Below are 19,961 nucleotides of genomic sequence, written 5' to 3'. Positions count from 1 at the left end.
AAAACGGCTGGGAAGGTGGTCTTCCACAGCATACAGATTTTACATCCGGTTGAATTCGTTGAGTTCGTTGCACACGTCGGTGTGGTACAACACAGAACTCTACGTTCGCAATCAAAGGTTCATAATTATCTTTATAGCGTGCACTGTTTGGTTAACTCCTTGTGTCTGAGGTTTTTCCCTTCACTTTAACATGAATGAAGTTGATGGGTTCTAGGCACTGTGGTAACTGATTATTACTAAAAGGTTTTCATTGACGAAGGGCCTTTTAGATTGGTTCAGCTGCTGCTCACTAACTCTCACGTTCCTCTGCTCGCAATGCGATTCACATATCGTTCAATTTATTCAAAAGATCCAAAGACAAAGAACGATAGTTATGTTATTATAACTCTAGTTCTATGATTGTAGGCGTAGCCGTCTAGGCTTCGCCTTATGGGCTTGTCCCGTGCGCGCGTCTGCGCGCGCTGAAAATTCAAACTATGCACCTATCAGCGTGGGCACCGCCCACATTTCCCACGGTATCGTGTCTATATAACGCGGTGTATACCGTCGCTCATCCTCCAAGCTTTTCTTTCAGCAATTGGAGGGTACAGCAGGTGGGAAACTAGACGGCTACGCCTACAATCATAGAACTAGAGTTATAATAACATAACTATCGTTCTATTTCATGTAGGCTACGCCGTCTAGGCTTCGCCTTATGGGCTAAGGTGAAGCTGCGAGCGGAGCCCGATCAATGTACTCCTGCTGGACCCCAGTCAAAAAGACCTAAGTCACCAGAACACATTAAGACTCAAAAAGCCAAGGAAGTGTAAAACACAACAGCTTTATAAAAAACTAATTCCTCCTAGATCAAGCAAGGCAATGATCAAGGGAGAAAAAAGTGAGTCTGTAAAGACTCCGGCTCTATTCCGTGCTTCATGGAACCCATGAAAGGAAAAGAAAAACCAGAGCAACTAGGTTTCCATTAGGTCCGCTACCACCGGGGGCGGAGCTACGGAATTCGGCTCTCCAATAATGGGACTCTCTCGGCCGTTTCTTATTTGAAGAAAACGGCGGGAGTGCCATACTGGTAAACAAAACCACCAGACAATTGGCGAGCCAATAGAAAACCCCCTAGCCTGTTTTTCATTTGAAAAAAGGTGGGAGAGTAAGACTGGTAATCAAGTCCAACTCGCCAGCCGGCGAGAGGAAATCCAACCACGACGCTTTAAAGAACATGTCTATATTCTTAAGCCGTAAAAGGGGTCCCGGACTCTAGCACAGAGTTGCCGAGTGAGCCCCTGGACATGTCTAACATGTAAAAACGGACAAAGGGGCCGGGGGAAGACCAAGACGCAGCCGCGCAGATGTCTTCCACCGAAACGCCCTTGAGTAGAGCCGTTGAAGCGGCCACGCTCCGTGTGGAGTGAGCTTTAACGCCCAACGGTGGCGCCAAGCCCTGCCGAGAGTAGGCTAGGCAAACACCCTCACATACCCAGCGAGAAAACCGCTGCTTAGAGAGAGCGCGGCCCCTGCTAGCGTCGCTATAACACACAAACAACTGTTGTGTGGAGCGGAACGCTGCCGAGCGATTCACGTACATAGCCAACGCCCGAACCGGGCACAGGAGATGCAACTCCGCCTCCGCCTCACTAGAATGAGGCGGGGGGTGAAAAGCCTTAAGCACAATATCCCTCGACCGAAAAGAACTATTAATGTTCTTCGGGAGGAACGCAGGATTAGGTCTGAGCAACGCGAAGGAGCTGTCCTCGTTTAGCAACAAGCAACTCGGGCTGACAGACAGAGCGGTTAGCTCACCGGCCCGCTTGGCAGAAACCAAGGCCAACAAGAGCGCCGTCTTAAATGACAGGGCATCCAAAGGGGCCTGAGAGAGAGGCTCGAAAGGATCCCTGGACAATCCGCGCAACACGGTGGGGAGATCCCAGCGTGGTGTAAGCACGCGTGAAACAGGCCTAACCCGTCTAGCCCCACGCAAGAATCTCTTGACCAGTGGATGGCTGAAGATCGGTCCACCATCACAGCCTGCATGGCCAGCCGAAACGGCTGCCGCATAGACCTTGATAGTGGAGAAGGCCAAACCTTTTTCCAATAAGTTTTGCAGAAACGAAAGCACGCTTCCCACCTCGCATTGAGATGGGACAGCGTGGTTCGTCTCACACCAATTAGAGAAGGCGCACCACTTCGCCGCATAGAGGGAAGAAGTAGAAGGCGCACGAGCACTCTGAATAGTGTTGATAACCGTCTCAGGCAAACCTTTGCCCTGCAGGATCAACCTCTCAGGAGCCAAACCAACAGCCGTCCCGAGACATCGGGCGGGTGGTGCACCGTCCCGTGGGCCTGTGAAAGCGCATCCGGCCTGAATGGTACTGGCCAAGGCGCCGACCGCGAGAGCACGGCCAGCTCTGGAAACCACAGAGCTGAACGGTTCTCCGGGGCCACTAATATCAGGGACAGTCTCTCCTGTCTGACCCGTTCCAGAAGAGGAAGGATCAGCTGGAGCGGGGGAAACGCATACAAGAGAGCCCGCGGCCAAGGTGTGTGTGCCAACGCATTTACCCCCAACGGGGGAAGATCCCGAGGGCTGAGGGAGAACCACCACCTGCAGTGCGTGTTCTCCCGGGACGCGAAGAGGTCCACCTGCGCTGTCCCGAACCTCTGCCAGATCAGTCTGACAATGTCGGGATGTAACCGCCACTCGTCTCGGCGGGGACCGCCGCGAGACATGAGGTCCGCCCCAAAGTTCTGGGCGCCCGCGATATGCAGGGCTCTCAGACTGCGGAGATACTGATGAGCCCAAAGCCAGAGCTCGACCGCCTTTCGGTGGAGAGCAGGGGAGCGGACTCCCCCCTGTCTGTTGATGTAGGCCTACGCCGCCGCCGACACGCTGTCTGTCCTGATCAGAACGTGGCGGCCGCGCACCAGGTGAAAGAAATGCAACAGCACTTTCCTCACAGCGTCGAGCTCCAACACATTTATGTGTGCTGTAGGGGGCGTGCGCCACTCGTCTCCGACCGAGTGAGAGAGGCACGTTCCTCCCCAACCCGTCAACGAGGCGTCCGTGAAGACCACTACGTAGGACGCCACCCTGCCCAGGGGAACACCCTTGAGAAGGGCGGAGGGTCCTTTCCAATATTCCAGGTCTGGCGACACCGAACGGGGGACGAGGAGCACCCTGAGCTTGTGTCGCCTGGGGTCCAACCGTTGGCGAGCAAACCACCGCTGGAGTCTGCGCATAAAAAGCAGACCCAGGGGGACCACGGGGTGGGCAGCTGCCATCAGCCCCAACAGGCGCATGGTGGACAGTGCGGTCACGTTTCTGCGAACGTGAAAACGGGAGAGCGCCGACAGGATGGCGTCTCGCCGAGGAGGCGAAAGCATCGCAATCATGGTGGCTGAGTCTAGGCAAAGCCCCAAGTAGACTGTCTGCTGGCTGGGGAGCGGGGAGCTCTTCTCCCAGTTGATGGCAAAACCCAGGAAGGAGAGATGGTTTATCACCAACATGGTGTCCCTTCTCGCGGTCTCTTCTGAGTTGCTCAGAATAAGCAGATCGTCTAGGTAGAAGAGAATCCTCTTTCCCTGACGTCTGAGCGGTTCCAACGCCGTCTCCACACACTTCGAGAAGGTGCGCGGAGCCAGGGAATAGCCGAACGGCAGACACTGGTACTCGTACGCCATCCCCATAAAGGCAAAGCGGAGAAACTTCCTGTGCGCCTGCCGAACAGGGACGTGGAAGTAAGCATCCTTGAGATCCAGGGATGTGAACCAATCGCCCTCTCTCACACACCGGAACAATGCTCCGACCGTGAGCATTCTGAACTTCCTCGTGGCAACGAATCTGTTGAACACGCGAAGATCCAGAATAGGTCTCATTTCCCCTGACTTCTTGGAAACCAGGAAGTAGCGGGAATAAAAACCTAGGTGAGACTCGTGGGGGGGAACGACAGTGATGGCCCCCTTTACCAAGAGACGTGCCACCTCTGCTGCCAGAGCCGTGCTCGCAGCCGGGTCCCGTAGCGTGGTCTCCACCAACCCCATAAAGGGTGGGGGACGACGCTTGAACTGTATGGGATGGCCCCATCTCAACGTGGTGTCCAACCACGTTGGCAGAACGCACCGCTCTTGCCAACACGCATAGCGGTTGGAGAGAGGGCGAGCCGACAGCTGAGGAAGACCGTCCAGGAATAACCCGTATTCCTCTGCCCCTACCGCCTCCACACTGCGTGTGAACCAAGGGGGGCTTCCCACGAAAGGGAGGAGGCTCAGCGAGCGTAGGAGACGTACCAGAACTAGCAGCTGTAAAAACAACGAGCTGTCTAGACGTCGCGCTCGTGCCCGCTGAACAGGGAGCGAGCCGTCCGGCCGCAGCACCTGTGCGCATGCACTGTCCGCAGGCTGTAGCCACAGCGCGCGGACCCATCTCCTCACCTATAATGTGGGGAACCAGGAGACCGGTACAAGCGGCCGTATCCACGGGCTCGTGCAACGAGTCTCTGATCCGTCCATGAGGCTCCAAGGGACGCTGCTTCTTAGAAGCAGGTGAACCAGAGGCCATGTGAACACGCCGTCCGACCGTCACCCTACAGCCACCGGGCTGAGAGGGGGAAATAGGCAACATGGAGGAGCGCACCACAAGCGTAGGACGCAGGTGGCCTGGGGAATATCGCTCTTTAGGTACCATGTACTGCCGTTCGGCCGAACGGTCTTTACTCTTTTCTTTAATAGGGAAAGAAAAAGTAGGAGCAAGCGTCCGGAACTTCCCGGTCCGTGGCGCTGCTGCTCTCCCCGTGCGCGGCGGCTGCGGCTGCTGCACCGGGGCTGGAGTCGGAGGCGGTCCCATGGAACGCTGGGACCGGCCTAGACCGCGCTTCCTCTCAGCCTGCTGGCGGGAGGAGCCCGTGAGAATCGTCCCGAACCGGGAACGATTCTCACGGACTGACTGCTGGTGCGCGAGCACCTCGGAGAACCTGGGACCAAATAGGCCATCCGGCGCTAGTGGACCCTGGACGAGGCTGGCCCGCTCTCGTTCCGGCACCGCAGTGTGGGAGAGCCATATGACCCTTTGAATCATGGTAGCCCACGCCATATGCTGGCCGGCCGAAACGGCTATCGGCTGGCATAGCTGGAGGATGGCGCTGGAAAAGCGGGATACCGCCAGCCATCTCGCGGCTTCCTCCGGGCCGTAGGCCTCCCTGTCAGCCGACAAGGAGACCATGGCAGAGGAGAGCAGGGCGATGTTGTTGACCGCCGCCGCGGATTGAGAGACACAAACGAACACCCTGTCCGTTAGGCCGACAATCTGCTTCTGGAGGCGGTCGGGGGGCAGCGGCTTTTCGTTAAGGAGCCCGGCGCCCGGACAGAGAAGCGCTGCCAGGGGAGGCTCCAGGCGAGGGATCCCCCTCGCCTGAGTATCGGCCCACCCCTCCACGTTGGTGAAATCCGTGTAGGATCTTACCGGAGCCTTCGGGGTCGAAGGGTCCTCACCGGCAGCAATAAACAAGTGCTGCAAAGGCGGGAACAAGGGGCACTGGGTAACCCGCCGGGAAAAAGATGGGGTGCGAAAGCACTCGCCCTGCATATCGTCAGATACGGGGGCGAGAGGCGGGACCGGCATGGGAATCCCTTTGATGGCCGCCGCCTCACCCATGATCTCCCGGAAGAGATCGGTCATCCGGCGCGGACCCTCGTGTTGTATGACGGTGGCGGTTGTAACCCGAGAGCGGGAAAAACCGGACGCCGAGTCGCCGAAGACGTCGTCCAGGGAGGCGTCGATGATGCCATCGTCGACGTCAGGTCCGAACAGGTCGATGGCGTCAGCCATTTCCACCGCAGGGGAAAAGAAGAGATGCCTGGAGAGGATCCCCTCTTCAGGCAGCTCCCGGCAGGCGACACAGGAGACGGGGGCCGCCATAGCAGCCGCGGCGTGGTCGGTGCCGAGGCACCAAAAGCACGCCATGTGCCCGTCACCCGGTGCCAGGGAGGCGGGACAGGAGGCGCATAGGAGTCCTGAAAAGGACCTAGCTCTAGGAGCGCTCTCAGGTGGCCCTGAAAAGGGCCGTTTGTCCGCGGCCTCGCCCGAGCCGCTGCCACCGGCTTGGGAGATCCGTGTTGAAGTTCTCATCTTCTTAATTGTAGTTCTCAATTTCTCGCTGATAAGCACAAGTGCTGAAAGAAAAGGGAGGATGAGCGACGGTATACACCGCGTTATATAGACACGATACCGTGGGAAATGTGGGCGGTGCCCACGCTGATAGGTGCATAGTTTGAATTTTCAGCGCGCGCAGGCGCGCGCACGGGACAAGCCCATAAGGCGAAGCCTAGACGGCGTAGCCTACATGAAATAGAACAGGTACATTATGGTATCATTTTATATGATTATTTATAGTCTTATTGTTAATAGCTTCAGTCGCGTTGGTATTTAATTTTTCATTTGCTCGTTTAGCTACGTATGACAGTTAACAATGTTGGTGTAGGCCTATTACAATTATTTACGCGTGTAGGCCACTCCAACTCGCTCGATATTTCAAAAAGATTAGTGTGCTCTCTCAGAGCTGGGAGATTTCATCCTTATTTTAACATATTACTCGAGACGGTGTTTTCTCACAGTTCTACGGGTTCATGCGTTCTCGGGTTCATGCATTCATGCGTCCACGTCTCCTACTCAGACTTTTCCCCTACACGGGGTATTTAATTTTTCATTTGCTTGTTTAGCCATGTATGTCAGTTAACAATTTTGGTGTATTACAATTATTTATGTGTGTTGGCCACTCCAACTCACTCGATATTTTGAATAGATTAGTGTGCTCTCTCTGGGAGTTTTCATCCTTATTTTAACATATTACTCGAGTCAGTGTTTCTCACAGCGTTCTACGGGTTCATGTGTTCTACGGCTTCATGTGTTCTACGGGTCATGCGTTTTACGGGTTCATGCGTTTTACGGGTTTATGCGTTTGCGGGTTTATGCGTACACGTCTCCTACTCAGACTTTTTCCCCTACACGGGGCCTGACTTTCGCTGATGTCACCTTCTCTGCAAGGCATTTTTCATCTAAAAGCGATAGCCTAGGAGCAGCTGTTACTATTATCATTTCAAGAATCAACAACTCTCTGTCCTTACGTTTCCATGTTCCTTTATCTCAAGCTTCGGCAACGCACGTCCCCGAATCACCTGTTTATTTGCGGCCTGCCAATGACTAAAGGGTGGTTCAGAGTCAATCTCGCGACGGTGGTAGAAGGGTGCGGCCCACCATCTCCCCCCTACATTGGCCACTCCTTCCGGATTGGAGCGGCAACCACAGCCGCTGAACAAGGGTTGCCGGTCGCGTCTATCAAACGGCTGGGAAGGCGGTCTTCCACAGCTTACGAATCCTACATCCGGTCGAATTCATGGTTCTTCCTTCAAGCGCACACGATGCTCTAACGTCGGTTAAGGCAGGTTTATCACGTTTGCTACTACAGCTGTTTTTGGCGGCCTGTTTCCATTCTAGTTTTAGTCTTTGTGTCAAGGTGTCACTTTTGTTTTTATTAGTTTAGACACGTTCATACTCTTTCAAGTGATATGTGATAAGTATTTTAAGGAGCTGCATTTCCCTCACATAGCCACAAGGGGAGCAAGACCTTATTGAAGGCTGCTCCACCACAGAAGGAGCCGAAGCCTTTACGTCACCCCGGCCACGCCCACTAGGCCACGCCCACTTGACGTCCTCTCTAGCGGGTGGTTTCGAACTCGAGAGGCCAGAGATCAATAGGTAGACGGCAGAGAGCCACCCCGGGCCTAAGCCCGGGGGCTCGAAGTAGATCACGGTATTTTCCTCTCACACGCGTTAGATACAATTCCCTCCGTTAAGCTTCAGTTACCATACCGAAACATGCCGACTTTATAATAAATGAAGTCAGTTAAAAGCATCCCGGGATTGGACAACTTTCTTCAAGAATATGCAACATATTGAAATTCCGTTTAGGTATTATCAAAGATACAAGTGCGTAGATTTGTTAAATAAGGTAAACGGTCGAAAATTGATGTTGTTATGTCTTAAACAGTTGAAGTTCCGTTTGGACAAAACGTTATTACAGTTTATCACCTAGTCTAGGTCAACGGAAATGAAGACATTTTAGCAGTCTTACTTTGTAAAACACTTTCAGTCTCGTTTGTATTCGCCAACAACATCGCACTACGCATTTAATTATAGTTATTGTCATATGACCAGCATTGTTTTCCTCACGCGATAAAGGTTTGTCGATGACGACATTTAGTCATAATTTTCGGTGTCAAAAGCAACACTATTTGCAACTACTGGTGGTGGTGGTTATCAGGTACTAAACTCATAAAGCAAAATTCGGCTATATAACTCAAGGTTAACCTGCAGCAACCCCGGCAAGTTCGACCACGTCGGTGGATCATCTAGTAAACACTCTTTGAGTTTGGTGTCACGTTGGTGGAATATCATCGAAAAAAATAAAACTCGGTTCGCTGCGGCGACCCCGGTGAGTGCGTTGACCAAAGCGCAGCGGTAACAACTCGGGCACTCGTGACTATGACCACGTCGGCGGCACGTTATCTATTAGCCTACTCATGGTTGACTGCAGTAACCCCGGTGAGTGCGTTGACCACGTCAACGCACAACTCAGGCACTAGTCGTGAGTTCGTTGCACACGTCTGTGCGGTACAACACAGAACTCGACGTCCTACATCCGGTCGAATTCAAGGTTCTTTCTTCAAGCGCACACGATGCTCTCTAACGTCGGTTAAGACATGTTTTACACGTTTGCAACCATAGCTGTTTTTGGTGGCCTGTTTCCTTTCTAGTGTTGGTCTAGTCTTGTGTCAAGCTGTCATTTTAGTTTTTATTAGTTTTAGTTACATTCATACTCTTTCCAGTGTTATCGTATTTCCATTTAGATATTATCGAAGTTACAAGTGTGTAGTTTTGTTAAATAAGGTAAATGGTTGAAAATTGATGTTATGTCTGGAACAGTTTAAGTTCCAGTCGAACAAAATAACGTTATAAGTCTTTATCGCCTAGTTTAGGTCAACGAAAATGAAGAGACATTTTAGCAGTCTTATTTTCGTAAAACACTTTTTAGTCTTGGTTTATGCGCCAACTATATTGTACTATGCATTTAATCACTGCTATTGTCACATGCCCAGCATCCACGTTGCGTCCAGTCTCGTTTTTCTCACGCGATAAAGGTTTGTTGATGACGACTTAGTCATAATTTTCATTGCCAAAAGCAACACTATTTGCAACTACCGGCGGTGGTGGTTATCAGGTACTAAATTCATAAAGCAAAATTCGGTTTCATAACTCAGGTTAACCTGCAGCAACCCCGGCGAGTGTGACCACGTCGGTGGATCATCTAGAAAACACTCTTGAGTTCGCTGTCACGTCAGTGGCGTAAATAGGAAAATAAAACTCAAGGTTGCAGCGGCAACCCCGGTGAGTGCGTTGACCACGTCGGTGGTAACAACTCGGGCACTCGTGAGTATGACCACGTCGGTGGCACGTTATCTAATACTCATGGTTTGACTGCAGTAACCCCGGTGAGTGCGTTGCTCACGTCGGTGGGAACAACTCAAGCACTCGTGAGTTCGTTGCGCACGTCGGTGCGGTACAACTCAGAACTCTAGTTCGTTGCAGCAACCCCGGTGAGTGCGTTGCCCACGTCGGTGGGAACAACTCATGCACTCGTGAGTTCGTTGCGCACGTCGGTGCGGTAGGCCTACAACACAGAACTCCACGTTCGCTGCAGCAACCCTGGTAGTGTGTTGACCACGTCGGTGGGCACAACTCGGGCACATGCAAATTTAATTACCACGTCGGTGGCATAATATCAAACACTCAAGTGCAGGGCACTCGGAGTTCATTGAACACGTCGGTGTTCAACACGGAAGTACACAATATTTGCTGCAGCAACACCGGTGAGTGCGTGACCACGTCGGTGGCACATCAAGGGCACTCGTGAGTTCGTTGACCACGTCGGTGGTTCAACGCGAAAGCACTCAGGTCACGCAGCGACCCCGGAGAGTGAATCGACCACGGCAGTTGGTACAGCACGAAAGCACTCGTGGCTCGCTGCGTAACAGCTGCAGAGTGCTCTAAATTTTAATTGATCTCGTTTCATTTCATGTCAACTGCTTTTACGTGATTCATCGATCTCGCTGACGGTTTTAAACTTATCGTTATACGGTATGTATGATTGACTCTTAATATGTCGTATATTGGGTATGCCTTTTATCTTCCAGAAGCAGTATAGATCCTTGTCCACTTCTTCTACGCGGGTATGTATGGTCTCATTACCCCCTTTCGCTATTCTATTTTTGGGGTCGGCTCCGCCCCTGCCAGTCCCGGCAGGACATGCCGAGTTATCACCTATTTCCGGCGTAGGCCTACGTCCTCTCTTTTGGGGAAGGCTCCGCCCCTGCTAGTCCTGGCAGGATACGCCGAGTCCGCACGTCACCCTGGAATAGTGACGGGGCTCATGCCAAAGATTTACCATGCAAAATATTCCCATGTCGTTATTTAAATAAATCCTGTTCATACTTATCAGTGATCGAGTCTTTATGGGAGAAATGTTAAGCTTGCTGGTAGTTCTACCAGGAGGACTCAAATCACGCGCGGCTGGCCGCCAATCACCAGCTACCAATCACCAGCTACCAATCACCTGCCTACACCTGCTCTATAAAGAGTAGTCTAACATATGTCTTTGCTGCTCAGGTCTTCGTTCGACGCACCTCCATCCACCCCACCACCACCAGGTCGGCCTCAGTCTACTTGTCCAGGGGAAGGCTCCGCCCCTGCTAGTCCTGGCAGGATACGCCGAGTCCGCACGTCACCCTGGAATAGTGACGGGGCTCATGCCAAAGATTTACCATGCAAAATATTCCCATGTCGTTATTTAAATAAATCCTGTTCATACTTATCAGTGATCGAGTCTTTATGGGAGAAATGTTAAGCTTGCTGGTAGTTCTACCAGGAGGACTCAAATCACGCGCGGCTGGCCGCCAATCACCAGCTACCAATCACCAGCTACCAATCACCTGCCTACACCTGCTCTATAAAGAGTAGTCTAACATATGTCTTTGCTGCTCAGGTCTTCGTTCGACGCACCTCCATCCACCCCACCACCACCAGGTCGGCCTCAGTCTACTTGTCCAGGGGAAGGCTCCGCCCCTGCTAGTCCTGGCAGGATACGCCGAGTCCGCACGTCACCCTGGAATAGTGACGGGGCTCATGCCAAAGATTTACCATGCAAAATATTCCCATGTCGTTATTTAAATAAATCCTGTTCATACTTATCAGTGATCGAGTCTTTATGGGAGAATTAAGGAATATAATGCAGTAAGGCTCTCAGGCATCCTGGATTTTTCAAAACTTTCTGCAAATTGAAAACATATCACATGTTTTGGGTACTTCTTTTTTAGGAATCATGACTCAGCACCAGTGTTAACTATGACACTTAACATTGGTAATGAATGACAATGATGGAATTGAAAAGGGTGGGCAGCTCGCTAGTTAGCTAAATTGTAACTTAAGGCAAAAGTTGGAAACAAATCATGTTAGCATTCATCCTTAGACACTTGACACATCAGTCATCAATATTGGCATGCTATTTAGCCTCATAGATTGGCTTATTTACAGCCCACAGAAAACGGACATATTTTCTTCAAAGCAAGTTCATCAATTCATGGCTTAAAATCTTGAGCAGTAGAACAGAAATCCCTAGCAGTAAGCTACGCAAGAATCCTAACAAATGGGAGCATGTGCGACTTGCGGATATGGCAGACACTCTGCATGCAGCAAAATATATAAAAATAAAAAAAAATATATAATATATATATATTTTTTAACAAAAAAGATTCAGGGCTAATCAAATTAGATCCAGGGCTTTAGCCCCGAATAAAACAGCCTAGTGACGCCACACACCTCAAAGCTCTGCTGATGGTCATGGTCCAAGGAGAACTAAACCGACGGTCAGGAGGGACAACAGGTAGGTAGCACATGTGTGCTCAGCAAAAAACAATCAAACAAACACTCATTCCCTGTGTGTGTGTGTGTGTTTGGCTCAACCAGGACAATGGAGACAACCAATCTGACTGGACATGCACAAAAGACATCATATAAAAAATAGACACATGCGTTGTCACCAGTGTGAAAATACAATAAATAAATAAGTAGCTAAGAGAAAGTGCTCATGTATTTAAATACCATGAGGAGGAGGACACGCCTTTCTTTCAGGGGGAGGTGTGTCATTTAGAGGGCTGACATTCAAATCTGCAACAAAATGCATTTAGTTTGTTAGGTAGCAAGGGGTCATCATCAAGAACTGCATGACTGTTTTCATAATAAGTTATCTGCTATGGCTATGCCAAACACCCCTGCTGTGTGTGTGTGTGTGTGTGTGTGTGTGTGTGTGTGTGTGTGTGTGTGTGTGTGTGTGTGTAGGCTGGCAGCCAATGGCAGGCCTGCCTGAAGGATGCCTCCCAGCTCAACCTGCTGCTCTGCAAGCCCCTCCCTGAACCCCACTACGCCTGGTGAGACACCCAGACAGAACTGTCTCCATAGCAGCACCGTTGACCCGACATTACTGTTTCCATAGCAACACCATCACCCAGACAGTACTGTTTCCATAGTAACACCATCAGCCAGCAAGTATTGTTTCCATAGTTACGTCACCGAGCCATTATCATTTCCAGAGTAGCACCATCGCCTAGCCAGTAGTTAACATGGTAACACTATTACACAGCAAGTACTGTTTCCATATTTACACCATCGCCTAGCTAGTCCTGTTTCCATAGTTTTAAGTGAACCTAAAACAGTACTTCATTAATCCCAGACGGGTTTGTCCAGGTTGTACCAGGGCAGGCTGGTGCACCTGTGGCAGAAGGACCTCAGGACAAGGAACCGTAGGAGATATTTGACAAGGATGAGAATCTCATCAGTCTGTACAAGAGCCTCCAGGAAAAAGTATGCCAGTCAGACCGCTGGGCCAAAAGGAGGGCCAGCACTGGGCGTCTTCAGCCTGGCACCAAGGACGAGGAGGAGGAGGAGGAGGAGGAGGAGGAGGAGCTGGGCGGGGCTGCAGGCCTGGATCAGGGCTCGGATGGGCAATGGAAGGTGGTTGAAAAGAAAAAGAAGAAGAAGAAGAAGGATAAGATGAATCAGTAGAGGGAGGGGGGGGAGTGGGCAGTTTTCCCTCCTGATGAGGAACAGTGTTGGGGTAACACGTTACAGTAATATATTACATTAAGCAGCAACAGAGTTATAACCAGTAAGTCATATCATTTTCATTATTTAACCAACCTCTTAGTGGTTTTTCAGCAATATATTTCCATAGGTCTGTGTGCTCTGTTGTCATTACAATATTAGGGTTGTTGGCTTTTTCTCAGTGTGAATCATGAGTTGTGTTTATAGCGAACCGCAGCAAACCAAACCATGTATCTCACTGACCCTGTATGTATGGAATATTATATTACCATTCTGTCCAAGGTCACCTCAGGAATATAGACTGTGACTCAAAGGGATCTTTGTAATTGGCCTTTATTCATTATTGATTTGTTTATGATATACATTTAGAGCTGAGGTCAAACCCTAAATGTTTGATATAAAATATTTGTTAACATCTAGGTACCATTAGAGGGCAGAATGAGACACGTGGCGTACAGACGTACAATACTTAGTAGGAAATAGAGAGAGAGTTTGTGTGAGTTTATGGGCGTGAACAGCTGAAAGAGATCAGCTATTCATGGATAAATCTGTTTTGCCTTCCCGCGTGGGAGTCAGGTATCCAACGAGAATGACGCGCCCACTCGTTTGACCGCAATCTAGCATCTAGGATCGATTGCTCTTTCTTGGGTCCCCGGATGTTAACACTGAATTTCGTACACTGAATTTTGATGGTGACTTTGGCGGACTGAATTTTGGGACGTTGAAAATATTTGAGTTGAATATTTTAACGTAGAATTTTTTAACGTTGAATTTTTTAACATTGAAAAATAAAGGTGAATATGATATATTGAAAATGTAAAGAGTTCAATTCAGAGGCAAAAAATTCAGATAGGTTATTTCAATGCATAAATATTCAGTGCTTATAATTCAATGTGTTTTTGGTGCCATGGATCGCGCATAAGCCAATAGGGTGTCAGAATGGTATATGTTTCTATTCTCATTCAACCAATCAAATTCACTCTATCCGATGGCGCGAATTATCTGTATTGGTTTTTTTGTTTGTGTTTTTTTCGGCTGAATAAAAACAAGCCGAAATTAAATAGGAGTAACGAGGCCATTTTTAAAAAGTAAGGAGTAGAAAGTACAGATAAGTGCGTGAAAATGTAAGAAGTAGAAGTAAAAAGTAGGCTGAAAAATTATTACTCTTTATTATATATTATTATTATATTATATTATATATTATTAGTATAGATACCCAAAAAATGTCTACTTAAGTAAGGTAACAAAGTATTTGTTCGTACTTAGTTACTTGAGACCTCTGTCAGTTACCAACGCAAAATCAATGAAAAACGATGCATTGACAACTTTAAGCAATACAGCACGAGTGTCAGTGGGGTTGTTAGTTTGTTTATTTTTAAAATATTGGGGGGCGTTTGCTCAAAAAAGGTTGAGAACCACTGGTGTAAAGGGATGGGTATGAAACCAAAGCCAGGGGTGTGGTTTAGAAAAAGACAATTATAACTTTGAAAAGAACCTTGTAGATGGTCCTGCCAAAGTGCTTGTCTTATGAAACTGCACATTTAGAGAATGTATGAAAGTAACAACAACATTCAGGAAACATTCAGGCAGCTTTGGCCAGGAAAGCTACAACTTTACGTGCTGTAATCTTCTAAAACCCATGTAAAACAAGAATGGAACAGCCCGTTGGCTGTTACAGACCATTTGTTGAACAGTCATTAAACGATTAGTGAGGGCTAGTGTAGGCTAGTTTGTAGTTTGCCTATTGTGTATAAACACTGATGCAGCGATAGCTCTTCTGAGGAATGCTGCAGCCGCATGTAAAAGTTGTCAAACGCGTGACCCACCCTGATCAGTCATTAAACGTTGGCGTATGAATCTATTTATACAGCCTCTCAACCACAATGCGTGACTGCATGGCCTTTGACTATTCAATGAAATATCTTGCCAAAATACATTTGAACATAATCTAAAATGTATTCGTAAGATTCTAATTATAAAATTGCTATTTACAATTACAATCTGATTTGTAAAGTGTGAGGGCGAGTTAAGGAGTGTCCGGGGGTCCCTGAAGGGGTCCGGCCGTGCCGTGAAGAAGTCTGACCAACGGGGTTCATTCCCTAATATAGGCCCACTGTGTAGGGCTACTGATACTGTACCCTCACACACATCAGTACAGTAGGCTACACGCTTTCTGCTGCATCGCTTCAAGGGACCAGGAAGCAATGCAGAGTTGATGGAGTTGTTGATATGAAATCTCCAGAAGCGAAACTTAGGAGAACTGAGGAGCCACTCCCAGTGTGGGTATGTGTTTGTGTTGGTGTATAAAGGAGCTGGGATCCTCTCTGGGGGAGTCCAGTCACCACAGAAGTTAGAACGTATCCAGTCACCATTGACAGGTGAAGTTAGAACATGACCCGTCAGTCACAATGGGGGTGAATGGCTTGTTGAAGATGCTGGAGGGAAACAGCGATGTCTATCAGGTCATCCAATTCAGCAACAGCGAGCTGGTGGTGGATGGCTGTAACCTGGCCTACTACCTGTATAACATGGCCGAACTGGACCAGAACCACGGCGGGGAGTACCTGGCCTTCCAGGCGGAGGTCCAGGCTTTTTTCAAGACTCTGGACAACTGTAGAATCAAAGCATATGTTGTGATTGACGGAGGCTTGGGCACCAGCGACATCCAACTCAAAACCAGGATGAGCCGTCAAAGCGCCCTTCTCCAGAATATCCCTGCCGCTCTGACTGGCGAGAAAAAGGGCATCTATCCCCCCTTTGTAATGTCAGTTTTTGAGCAGACGCTGAACGACCTGAGGGTGCCGCAGGTCAAGTGCTTCGGAGAGGCAGACGGCCGGCTGGCTGCCCTGGCCAAAGAGTGTTCCTGCCCGGTGCTGTCCGAAGACACTGACTTCTATATCTATGACCTTCCAGAAGGGGTTTTGCCCCTGGTTCCCTTCTGGCAATCAGTTAAAGACAGTCCGGCCAGCAGTGAAATCCGCTGCAAGCTATACACCACGACCAAGTTCTGCACCGCGTTCAATATCGACCACCAGTTGCTGCCCATCTTTGCCTCGCTGGTCAAGCTCAGAGATGTTAGGTGGGCCCAATTCCTTCCACGGGGAAGTCCTAAAATGAAGTTCAGTACCGCTAACCTGGTGGGCATCCTGAGTTGGCTGAGAGCCAGGACAGACCGGACGACAGAAGACACCTTGAAAGCAGCGACGGCACTCATACCCGACATGATTCAAGACGCTCAGGCGGAGGTGAAGAATATGCTGAGGGAGTCCATGCTGGAGTACGAGCTCCCCAGCTCACCAGCTCCTCTCTTGATTGGCTTCTTGAGTAAGGGAACCGTTCCGCAGCTGCCTGCTAAGTTGAGCTCCGTCCCCGAGTGGGTCCGTGCGTCCCTGGCCATGGGAGGCATGGGAGCTAACATACTTCAATATGACATACTTCTGCACAGGAGGAAGATTTTGCGGATCCAGGTGGAGCGCAAAGAGCTAAACAGCTCCTTCCTCATCTCACGGCCCATCCGGCAGGTGTTGTACGGGCTGCTGCTGGGCCAGGAGGGGGGTGAGGTGGAGGAGGTGGACCGGGTCGGTCTGGATCCCGTTAATGTCAAGGTGAAACCGGCGGTCGAACATCAGAAGCTGATGCTGGACTCTCTGCCCCAGGTAGGCCTACCGACTCATTCAGCTGGATGGCAGATGGATAAGAGATGGAGCAAAGATGTGTAATGGATGGACGCTGGCAGTCGGCATGGTTAGCTCCAAACAAAGAAAAGGGCTGGGCTAAATCGATGCTAGAGCTAGGCTATATAATGAGAAACCGATAAGTTCGTTTTGGGTAACTTAATTAGGGTTAGGGATAGATACCAGACATTATATTATACACAACTGTTTTTTTTGTCATAGCAACGCGTCATTCATATCAAATCCGTCCAATTCCTCACTCTACCCTATACTGTCAACTTGTTTAAGAACTATCTCGGTGTAATTAATATTTTAGTTTTATTACGTAATTACAGGGATAAGAAACTGAAAACTTTTAATGAAAAAATGCTTTTCATTATATTTTCATTGTTGAAAGGCTTCTGGCTCCCATGCAAGATAGAAGGGTAGAACCAGACTAGCAGGCTCCGTAAACACCCATTCAATTCTGTTTCATTAAGCAGAGGACAGGTGTGTCCCATCATCGTATCAGTAGGGGAGCAGGTAGCCCTGTCACACAATGACAATAGCAGTGTTTAACTTGTAGAGGGAGCCATCGAATGCAAACTAATCTACAATCTGCGTGTCGAGGTATCCGTTAGATTGACATGTGGTTTGCTACCACTTCCCAGGCAGACCCCGCTGTGAGGCTGCAGGTGTGTCTGGAGACGCTGGGCGTGGAGGAAGAGACGCTGGAGGGAGTTCCGGCTCACCTGCGCCTCCCAGTGGCTGTGACCCGCTACTGGCTGAGGAGGGCCAGCCCTGAGCCGACGCTCCTCAAAGCTCTGCTGATGGTCATGGTCCAAGGAGAACTGAACCGACGGAAGGGAGGGACAACAGGTAGGTAGCACTTGTTGTATTTCAAGTAAAGTAACTTCCTCACTCATTACTCCCTCCCTATGTGTGCATGCTTATGTTTGTGTGTAGGCTTGCAGGGATATATCTTATCAGGAAAGCAAACTTAAAGTGTGTGTGTGTGTGTGTGTGTGTGTGTGTGTGTGTGTGTGTGTGTGTGTGTGTGTGTGTGTGTGTGTGTTTCTGTGTGTGTGTGTGTGTGTGTGTGTGTGTGTGTGTGTGTGTGTGTGTAGGCTGGCAGGGGGATACCAAACACCTCTCCAAGCCTCTGGACGGTGTCGTGGCTCACAGCTTCAACCAATGGCAGGCCTGCCTGAAGGACGCCTCGGAGCTCAACCTGCTGCTCTGCAAGCCCCTCCCTGAACCCCACTTCGCCTGGTGAGACACCCAGACAGTACTGTTTCCATAGCAACACCATCACCTGGACAATCCTGTTTCCATAGTAACACCATCACCCAGACAGTACTGTTTCCATAGTAACACCATCACCCAGACAGTACTGTTTCCATAGTAACACCATCACCCAGACAGTACTGTTTCCATAGTAACACTCACCCAGACAGTCCTGTTTCTATAGTAACACAATCACCTAGTCATTACTTATTCCATAGTGAGCCCATCATATAAAGTTCATTCAGAAGTAACTTTAAAGAACATAATAACATCACAAGACTATGATATTGTAACAGTGATTCTGAGACAGTTTAACGGATACACTTTTGTGAAAGGGCAAGTTGAGGGTTGGGTCAACAGAATGTAGTTTTAAGATAAGACAGTGCTTAATTAATCCCAGACGGGTTTGTCCAGGTTGTACCAGGGCAGGCTGGTGCACCAGCGGCAGAAGGAGCTCCAGGAGAGGGAGCCAGAGGACATCGTACAGGACGACCAGTTCAGGAGACTGTACATGAGGCTCCTGGGAGCAGTGACCCAGCCTGACCCCGGGGCCAACAGGAGAGCTGGGGGGCCTGAGGCCCAGCTGAGGGCCAGCATGGAGCACCTTCACCTCAACACCCAGGACTCGGGTGGGGAATGGAAGAAGGCTCAAGGCAGGAGGAAGGAAAGAGGGGACAAGACGGACAGGTAGGTAGCACATGTGGTGTTCAGCAAAAAAATAAAACAAACAAACACTCACCACCTGTGTGTGTGTGTGTGTGTGTGTGTGTGTGTGTGTGTGTGTGTGTGTGTGTGTGTGTGTGTGTGTGTGTGTGTGTGTGTGTGTGTGTGTGTGTGTGTGTGTGTAGGCTGGCAGGGGGTCACCAGCCACCACCCTCAGCCTCTGGATGGTGTCGTGGCTCACAGCTTCAACCAATGGCAGGCCAGCCTGACGGACGCCTCCCAGCTCAACCTACTGCTGCTCACGCCACACCCCAGGCCAAGTGGGTTCGGGGGTTCCCAAGCCCAGCTGAGGGCCAGCATGGAGCACCTTCACCTCAACACCCAAAAAGAGGAGGAGGAGGAAGAGGAGGAGGAGCTTGGCGGGGCTGCAGGCCTGGATCAGGTCTCGGATGGTTCTAGGGTGGAGGTTAAAAGCAGGAGGAGGAAGCAGTAGAGGGGGGGGGTGGGAGTGAGCAGGAAGGGGCGAGGCGGATGAGGAACAGTGTTGGTGTAACGCGTTACAGTAATATATTACATTAAGCAGCAAAAGAGATATAAAACCTGTTCTTTATATCATTTTTGGTAATGCATATAAGAAACTAGGAAGGAAGAGAAAGGAGAGTTGAGAACAGTTCAAGATTAGAATAAGATGTTGTCATCACAATATTATGGTAGTGGGCTTTTTGTAAGAGTGAATCATCAGTTGTCTTTCGGGCTCGGTTAAAATAATCTATTTTCTGATTGAAATCGATCTTACTTTGAATTTTCTTATTGATTAATGAAATTTGATGATCGATCTTTCAATACAACATATACATGTACTGTATATACATACATATATATGTGCATGTATATGTGAGTATGTATGTATGTATATATATATATATATATATATAGTATATATACACACATATATATACACATACATGTTGTTTTTACCATGCACTTATTCACTGCAATTCATGATATAAATCAATAAACTCAGAACCTGTCAGCAGCTTGTCCGCTCTTTCCTCCGTGTTGTCCTAAAGTCTCCACCACGGTTTCCTGAGCTGCATGAGGAGGCTCCAATCGCTCAGAGAAAGGAGTATAGATGTACTCCTCCCCACCGACGCAGGGAG

At 49.4% G+C, this 19,961-nt stretch overlaps 1 protein-coding gene across 5 annotated transcripts in view; it reads left to right on the top strand.

The window, feature by feature from the left end:
- Nucleotides 1–19,719, top strand: part of LOC132458846 (protein asteroid homolog 1-like) — a 31,539-nt gene extending 11,820 nt beyond the window's left edge. The window contains exons 1-5 of one of the 5 annotated variants that reach the window (XM_060053173.1): nt 14,634–16,854; nt 17,523–17,730; nt 17,979–18,123; nt 18,553–18,825; nt 18,987–19,712. In XM_060053173.1, coding sequence (XP_059909156.1) covers nt 15,607–16,854; nt 17,523–17,730; nt 17,979–18,123; nt 18,553–18,825; nt 18,987–19,260 — 2,148 coding nt within the window. In that variant the 5' untranslated portion in view covers nt 14,634–15,606 and the 3' untranslated portion in view covers nt 19,261–19,712. Of the gene's footprint in view, nt 1–14,633; nt 16,855–17,522; nt 17,731–17,978; nt 18,124–18,552; nt 18,826–18,986 lie in introns of those variants that run through there. The other 4 variants (XM_060053172.1, XM_060053176.1, XM_060053175.1 and 1 more) reach the window with 4 other exon arrangements.
- The last annotated feature ends 242 nt before the right edge of the window (nt 19,720–19,961 follow it).

Source organism: Gadus macrocephalus, chromosome 6 (assembly GCF_031168955.1).
Source record: "Gadus macrocephalus chromosome 6, ASM3116895v1".
Classification (NCBI taxonomy): Eukaryota; Metazoa; Chordata; class Actinopteri; order Gadiformes; family Gadidae; genus Gadus; species Gadus macrocephalus.
This window is presented reverse-complemented; position numbering and strand designations above follow the sequence as displayed.